Raw genomic sequence first — 9,256 nt, 5'->3', positions numbered from 1 at the left:
GCTATATTTTTCTAGCTGATGCATAGAACATTATTTTCACTTTGATCTTGCTATAGTGTAGCGTATTTACATGCTTGCAGTATTGAAACTGCAGTTAGATTGGTTTGAGAAGCATAATAATATGGAATAATAGCCTATAATGCAGACAGACAGGCTGGATGAAGGGAGGGGGGGGGGGGGGGGGGCAGAGCGTTTGGCTTTCGTCTGGTTTTGCGGGATCACTGGAATTGGAGCTAAAAAGGCAAGCGTGCGATTCGTTTATTGCACTTATCCAATGAGCATGACGGTGCATAATTTTACGCCTAAAAGGCGTGGTTGTAATGCTTTGGGCTGCATCTAGCGCCAACACAACGATATCAAGTGCGCCTTTCCACGCCCACTGCTTTGATCTGCGCCTGCCGCTCGGCCTAGAAACTGCGCCGATGCAACGATAGGGGCCCCTGTGTTTAGCAGATCTATAGCCATGTGCAGCTGGAACCTCAATTCTTCTTCTTCTCATACCTCAACCACCTGGCTCCATTGCAGATTTCAGCTAAAAACAGTGTGTAAATGTTGTCTTTTCAAGGCAACTTAGCATCTCAGGGCTTGTGGAGACTTGGATTATGCCAGGTGAGCAGTATGGAAGCTTTTATGTATTTTTTTCTGATGTATTTTTTTTTAATGTTTTTGCTCATGACCCCATTCATACTCAGCAGACAGCTCTACTTGCCTGATACAGCCGGTCTCCATTTCTCCAAACTGGGACTGCATGTAGTAGACTGACTGTATGCAAGTACCTCAAACAACAAACAACCCCACATCAAAAGATACAAACTATCCCTTTAAGAGCCATTTGAAACAACAGCTGCTCATACAAAAATATTTCAACATTTACAGTAGCAAAAGAGAGCGACACTTTACAACATGAATTAGCAACCAATTGTTGCTAATTCATGTTGTGTGTGTGTGTGTGTGTGTGTGTGTGTGTGCGTGTGTGTGTGTGTGTGTGTGTGTGTGTGTGTGCGTGCGTGTGTGTGTGTGTGTGTGTGTGTGTGTGTGTGTGTGCGTGTTTGTGTGTGCGCGCGCGCGTGTATGTGTGTGTGATTATATATACAGTCCATGTGTGTGTGCCTGTAGGAAACAGAGAACATGTTTTCTCATGACATTCTCCTCTTACTCTGTCCTTGATTCAGCTACTCATTCACTACAGAGCATAAACATGATAGATGTACGATTGCACACACAGACACACACGTACAGTACACCTACACACACACACACACACACACACACACACACACACACACACGCATGCATGCATGAAACACTAAACACACTGGCACAAACTGTTATCAGGTTTCACATCGGGCAACAGCCAGGCAAACAAAGTCATAGGCACATGCACACGCACACACATGAACACACACACACACACACACACACACACACACACACACACACACACACACACACACACACACACAAACGTACACATACACACAGTGATTATACATCATCATTAGTCTGCATTGTTGCAGTCGATGACACGTTTACATGTCAATATCCCATGACACATTAATGACACACACACACACACACACACACACAGGTTAGCACCTGCTGTAGATAATTACGTTCCCCCGTAGCGCCCCCTAGCCAAAATGATCTGCAGCCGCTACTGCGAGGCATAGGCCTAAATCAGCCAGCATGTGAACGCACACAGCATGCTGATGGCTTTGAATTGAGACCAAAATACAAAGTAGATCTCCAGAATAAAAGCGTTGTCATGGAAGGGGTGAGCACATGTTTCAACTTGTATTAAGGTCTGTTCTGGTCTCTTCTGGCTTGCATGGCTAGACACATCACTCACTATCAAGAAGTAAATAGACAATGTTTATAGATGATGCTTTAAGTTAGATGTGCAATCGGTACTTGAAGTAAAACAAAACACACATGATCTCACTCTCACTCACACTCACGCACACGCACACGCACACACACACACACACACACACACACACACACACACACACACACACACACACACACACCACCCTTCATATTTGTGGCCTGCACTCTGGGCTCTTTGAGCAGCTAATGGCTGCCTCCCATGTGTATACATGAGAGAGAAAGAGGAGACAAACAATGAATGTTTACACACGTGTGAATGTGTGTAGCTTTGTGTGTGTGTGCGCGCGCGCGCGCGCGTGTGTGTGTGTGTGTGTGTGTGTGTGTGTGTGTGTGAGTGCGTGCGTGCATGCGTGTGTGTGTTGTTGCTTCTGGGTCAGTGTGGTCAGTGTGAAGATGACCAGTGAGAGCATGCTCTGTTCTCTCTGTCACGGTCCACTGCAGTCAATAACAGCCACTCTGTGTGTGTGTGTGTGTGTGTGTGTGTGTGTGTGTGTGTGTTTGAAAGAGAGAAAGAAAGCAAAAAATATGAGTGTGTGTGAGGTGAGAAAGAGAAATAAGAATACAGTAGTTGGGTTTCCATGTATCGCAAATTTGCGATCGAATTTTCAGAAAATCTGCAAAAGAAAATGCGAAATGATGCACTTTCCATCCACTGTTGTTAAGTTGATATATGCCTTGCAGGCAGACGTGCGGCAGATACACGCAGTAGGCAGCGTCCGAGCTCTATGAAAAACATTAATTAATTAAAAGTTTCTTAAGTATCCACAAAGCTACACCATAAAATGGATTACCAGGCGCCACTCTTCTATTCGGCTTATATATATATATATATATATATATATACGGTATATATATACGGTGTAATGCCGACATGTAGAGTGTGCCCTACTGATTCATAACAAGCCTTCACCCTTTTCTACGGTTGGGGTGTTAACTTGAGACAAATTGTTGTCATATGGCAACACCATGCAATAGAGGGTTAAGTAGCCTGTGTCCTATTTGTTTAGCAGGTCTATAAAGGAAAGTCAGGACCAATGTACAGGTAAGCTGCAGCTGAGGGCTAAGGTTAACTCTCACCTGCCTTGCCCAGTAAGGGTTATACACTTGTGCACACACCACAGAATTTAAAATTGACGGTAAGACAACATGATGGTCAGGGACTCTGGGCTATGGGGTTAAGCTCAGGTGTGCCTTCAAATTTTCCTCAAATGCAGAGAAAACACAGCAGAAAATGTTGCAGAGGAAATTAATTCACTTCCATTTAAAATCAAATTCATGTGAAAATATGTCCCGAACATAATTCCAATTGCTCAAAGTCTTCTGATGTAAGGCAGTGTGGTTCTAAACCTTTTTGGGCCAGCGCCCACATTATCCAGGTCCCCTTTACAGCCCCCTTCAAATCAAATATAGGCTAATTGTCTCCCCTGAATATTAATGTTACCGAACTAATGCTTTTTTTAGGCTGTAGTTTAATTCCGTCTATCCCTGTAGGTGAACTGTGAACATGATTAAAAGTACACCCATCTTATACATCTTAGGCACATCCTATCCCACCTAATAATGAAGCTGCAGATTCACCATATTTGGACAAATGAAGTTCTGCTATGCATATGGAGGAGGGGGGGGGGATCTTCTCTGGCCACAGGAGGTGACATTTTGCACCTGCAATTCAGGAATAGACTAGGCTTTTGCCCTCTTTGGAAGTCGGTTAGCTGCTTCTTATATAAAAACTCATCTTTGTGTAGTTATCTTTGTAATTATGATTTAGATGACTTCAAATTTAAAGTTGATTTAGTTCGTTCAAATTTAAAGTCCTTTTTCGGGTGTTTCTCTTGTTTTGTCCGCACCTGGTATAGCTGTGTCTGTCTGTCTCTATTTAATTTCCAACAGACTGCACAACAGGCGCCACAACAGAGGAGATGCGACGGAGAAACAAGCTGATGTACCATCACTGGGGCCCATGGTATGGCAAATGGCCAAATGCCCGAAACACACGCCATCGATCACAATTGTGCTCTGTTCTATAGCTGCTTTATTACATTATAGCCTGTAATAGAACGGAGACCCAGATAGAACCGAGACACACACAGACACACAAACAGACTCACATCCTTAGGCCTACATATGAGCTACATACACAAACAGAGCATAGGCATCTCCCCCTCCCCCCAACAACAGCATATTTATTACATAATCTGCCAGATCAGGCCATCAGAGGTGAAGGATGAAAAGAGATTGAAAAACAAACTGCAGCACAAGCTAATAACCTTCACGAAAATAACTCTAATCGTATTGTACATTTTTGGATATTGCAGTAAAACTATACCCTATGCTATAATAGCTATCTTATGGGGCTATTATAGTGATAGTATAGGAGACTGAAAAAGATCCAATGTAGATCAGTGGTTCTCAACGTGGAGTCCTGCAACCACCAGGGGTCCTTCAGGGGTCCCCCCAGCAAATTGTTTCTTCAAACTTCACCATCATTCAATTGATAAAAATGTAATGCGATATATAAGAATGACTGTTTTGATCATATTTCCTGTAGCCTATTTCTACCTATACTGATAGTCATGGAATTCTGGACTAAATCATATCTGACAATTAAAAATGTCTCAATAGTTTTTACATTATATAAAAAAAATCTCTAATATGCCATTAAATTGGGTGTCATTGATGTGGAAAAAGGTTGAGAATCACTGGAATAGATCATACATAGTAGGGGTGGGAGAAAAAATCGATTCACCTAAGTATCGCGATTTTTAATGTCACGATTTTTTGGATCGATCTTTTATTCCAGAATCGATAATCGCAAATTAAAAAAAAAAAAAAAAAAATTTTTTTTGGTGCTTGCAGTCAGGCCACTCACTGAACAGCAGGCTAGGCGCCGCCTACTGGTTTACTAGTGGTTTTATTACTTTATTAGTTAGTCTGAAGTAATAATTACACTTCAGGGTTAAAGTGGGTGCATCTCATTGTAAAATTGGACTTCAAACGGCCCAAATCTGGCTTCAAACGGCCCAAATTTCACGCGCGTTGGCCCATATCGGCCTGGCCTGCTTGGTATCTAATGCCCGGCCTGAATTATGATCCCAGTCCGCCCCTGTTTTTAACTATATCGCCCAGCCCTACTCATGATATATAATATACAGTCTCTAGTGTATGATTCAACTTTTCCCATGTTCTAATCTAGTGTAAAAAAGCAAACAAACTGAAAAAATAAAAGAAAAAAATAAACAAAAATCGCAATAAATCGTAATATCGAATCGCAATAATCGTAGAATCGCAATAATCGTGAATCGCAATATATATCGAATCGGCACCAAAGTATCGTGATAGTATCGAATCGGGAGATAAGTGAATCGGCACAGCCCTAATACATAGGCACAGCTGAAGTCCCCTATGATAGTGGAGATAATAGGCCTGTATAAGGTAACTTAAAAATGACAGACTTAAAAGTCCCTATAGGAATATTGTGTATTTTAATCGGGTATCGTCAGACAGACCGTACCGTGGGTGAGGTCAGCCTCCTCAAGCTCTCCCCCAGCGAGTCGAGGTTCACCCGTCTCCTCCTGTTCGCCTTCTTGGGTCCCTGGTCCTCGGCCAGCGGGCACGCTGCGGGGCTGCGGCCGTTCCAGAGGCCCGCTCTGCCGTGGGAGGAGGCGGGGACGGAGGAGGAGGAGGAGAAGGAGAAGGGGCAGCCGCGGCTCTCCTCCTGGCCGGGCAGCGGCTCCTCTGGCCCGGGCCCGGGGCTCTCCAGCCCGCAGTCCGAGCCCACCGAGCTGCTGAACGACTCCGAGGAGATCTTACGCGACGACGAGGACATGATGCCACTGCTGAGGAGGGGAGGGAGGGTGATGATGATGCTAAAGCCGGTTCAGTCCCACGTCTATGTCGGGGAGTCATCAGATAGTGCGGGGCCCGAGGGTGAGAGAGGCTTGGACGAGAGAGAGAGAGAGAGAGAGAGAGAGAGAGAGAGAGAGAGAGAGAGAGAGAGAGAGAGAGAGTCACAGACGGGAGAGAGAATCCAAGGTGTGTGTGTGTGTGTGTGTGTGTGTGTGTGTGTGTGTGTGTGTGTGTGTGTGTGTGTGTGTGTGTGTGTGTGTGTGTGTGTGTGTGTGTGTGTGTGCGTGCGTGCGTGCGTGCGTGTGTGTGTGTGTGTGTGAGAGAGATGGGAGACTGAGAGAGAGAGACTACAGGCAACGGGAGAGAGAGCACTAACGGCACGCAAACATTATGCAAAGGTGGTAACGTATTCTACAAATTAGCCAGCCTCCTAAAAACTGTCCTATATCTCCCCCAAAAAATAACAAAATGCACGAGCTCCCTGGGAAGCCAAACGAACAATTTCTAACAGAAAATGTACAAAGGTAGGTAACCCTAGCAAATTATTCCACTTATAGCCCATAGATATTTTTTTTCTTTACATTTTCTGGATGTGGCGTCTCCTCTCCTCTCCACGTTGCCGGAGAGAAATCTTCAAAGTCCCGCATGCAGCCCGTGCTGCTCTCCTCCTCTGCTGCGGCCTCTCATCTCCTCATCATTCCACCATCATCCATTCCTTCATGCTTGCTTTCCTCTCTTCTCCTCTCGTCCTCCCGCTGAGTGGTCAAAAACAGATGGTGCTGCGGCTGAAGTCAGGTGCTAGTCGGCAGCGCAATGAGCGCAGACCGAGAGAGGAGAGCGCGGCAGCAGCAGGAGTGCAGGACGCGCGGCGCCGCCGGTTATGTTTCGTGTGCGCTGAAGAGCTGCGCGCTATGCTGCGCGCCGCCCGTCAACTCTCTGCGCAGCTTTCTAGGCTACTTGGACAAGCCACGGCCAATCAGAGAGAGGGGTTCACACACACACAAGGGGGAGAGAAAACACAGACACACACACACACACACACACACACACACAACACACACACACACACACACACACACACACACACACATCACACAGTGATGATATAATCAGTGATGTCATAAATTGTGACATCACACACACACGAGACACACGCACGCACACGCACGCACACACACACACACACACACACACACACACACACACACACACACACACACACACAAAGATGTCACAATCATGCTTGTAGGAAATGGCCTTTTCAGTGAGCAAAGACAAACTTTGCACTTTCAGCAGACGATGGTGAAAACAGCCTTCTAGTCTCTGAGTCTGCACAGTGAAGCTCAAACATCCAACTAAAGGAACAAGAAGAAACATATATTTCTGACTTTAGGGGCTCTTTAAGTGCTCTGAAGACCCCTTGTCATAGTTACCATGATGCACCCAGAGGTGCCCGATCCAATCTAATCAATCTAATCATACAGAGGACTGCTCCATATATAGGCTACTGTAGATTATCATGATAGTCTATAGCCTACCAAGAGGTGCCCTTTCTTTCCATTCTAATTCGGTAGTGCAGTTAGCTGTTGGCCTGTCTGCGCCCAGTGGGTGGCTGGCTGCCAGCTCCATGCTTCCCCTCAGCTATGAGCTTATCTTCTCTGGAACATTATTTATTCCATTGTGCTGTCCACTCTATTAAATGCCTGCATTATTACTGATGGACGGCAGAGCCATTAGACTGAGGGCAAGCGAGCAGATAAGGAACGAGAAACGGAGACTATTGTGTGTGTGTGTGTGTGTGTGTGTGTGTGTGTGTGTGTGTGTCTGTTTGTGTGTGTGTGTCTGTGTGTGTGTGTGTGTGTGTGTGTGGGTGTGTGTTAGAGAAGGTGTGTCAGAAGTGGTTAGGTGCAGGCAGGATCCAAAATTAGAAGCAGCCACCAGCCAAATGCTGGTGAAATATGCAAGTGTATTTGCTTCACTCACCAGCCAAAACATAATGGTAATCTATTGAGTGGCATGGTCAAATTCAAATTTTACTAGCCATTTTGACCGGTGGACAAAAAAAGTTCGTTTTGGACCCTGGGTGCAGCCTTTGTGTGTGTGTGTGTGTGCAGGCCCGCCGCACCCCATTACGCAGAGTACGCAGACTGCGTAGGGCATCATGTGACTGAGGGCACCAAAAAAAAAAAAAAAAATCAGTCAGGCCACTCACTGAACAGCAGGCCAGGCGCTGCCTACTGGTTTACTAGTGGTTTTATTACTTTATTCAGCGTTAAAGTGGGTGCATCTCATTGTAAAATTGGAGTCGGCCCAAATTGGGCTTCAAACGGCCCAAATCTGGCTTCAACCAGCCCAAATCTGGCTTCAACTGGCCCAAATCTGGCTTCAAACGGCCCAAATCGGGCTTCAAACGGCCCAAATCTGGCTTCAAACAGCCCAAATCTGGCTTCAAATGGCCCAAATTGGGCTTCAAACAGCCCAAAAAATTCGCCGCCGCCCTTCGGACGCCGGCACACACGTCAGCCCGTATTGGCCTGGCCTGCTTGGTATCTAAAACCTGGCCTGAATTATGATCCCAGTCCGCCCCTGCTTGCATGTACAGTTTAACAATCGCTTGTTTGCTGACATGTACAGTAATTCTAACAATTGTTTGTTTGCCACATGTAATGTAAGGTGAGATACACTAGTATCGTTCATAATTAATGATTTTGCAGTCTTTCGTTTGACAGTTATTGAAAGTTTTGCGGGGGGGGGGGGGGGGCACCACAAAACAATTACGCTTAGGGCACCCAAATGGCCAGCAGTGGCCCTGTGTGTGTGTGTGTGTGTGTGTGTGTGTGTGTGTGTGTGTGTGTGTGTGTGTGTATGGGTGCGTGTGTGTGTGTGTGTGTGTGTGTATGTGTGTGTGTGTGTGCGTCTGTGTGTGTGTGTGTGTGTGTGTGTGTGTGTGTATGGGTGCGTGTGAGGCAGATGGAGCAAAATTCTCTGCAGTCGATTAGGGTCATGCTGCTCCAGAAAGTCAAATGAATTAGTAGGCACCTCCAGGAGATCACAATGTGTGTGTGTGTGTGTGTGTGTGTGTGTGTGTGTGTGGACACTGTCTGAGTGCGTGTCTATCTACTTGTCCCTCCCTGTCCCCCAGGGCCCTTAATGAACAGACATGCTCAGTAATCAATGTCAAGGTCAGAGCGTGACGAGCATCTTCCTGTTCTGTCTGACTGACCCACATCAGGAGGCAGCCTGCAGCTCCGTTAACTGCTATGGAGTCATAGTTCTCCTTGTCATCTGTCTATGGAGTCATAGTTCTCCTTGTCATCGGTCTATGGAGTCATAGTTCTCCTTGTCATCGGTCTATGGAGTCATAGTTCTCCTTGTCATCGGTCTATGGAGTCATAGTTCTCCTTGTCATCTGTCTATGGAGTCATAGTTCTCCTTGTCATCTGTCTATGGAGTCATAGTTCTCCTTGTCATCGGTCTATGGAGTCATAGTTCTCCTTGTCATCTGTCTAATGGTTCTCAT

General features: G+C 45.8%; 1 protein-coding gene across 1 annotated transcript in view; it reads right to left on the bottom strand.

Annotated features, from left to right (window-relative positions):
* Positions 1-5,716, bottom strand: part of gucy1a2 (guanylate cyclase 1, soluble, alpha 2) — a gene marked incomplete at both ends in the record, with an annotated part of 41,718 nt that extends 36,002 nt beyond the window's left edge. The window contains one exon of the mRNA XM_083637084.1: positions 5,402-5,716. Within this exon, the coding sequence (XP_083493210.1) occupies positions 5,402-5,716 (315 nt within the window). The remainder of the gene's footprint in view (positions 1-5,401) is intronic.
* Positions 5,717-9,256: the final 3,540 nt, after the last annotated feature.

The sequence above is a fragment of the Poromitra crassiceps genome (assembly GCF_964638095.1).
Source record: "Poromitra crassiceps genome assembly, chromosome: 5".
Taxonomy (NCBI): domain Eukaryota; kingdom Metazoa; phylum Chordata; class Actinopteri; order Beryciformes; family Melamphaidae; genus Poromitra; species Poromitra crassiceps.
This window is presented reverse-complemented; position numbering and strand designations above follow the sequence as displayed.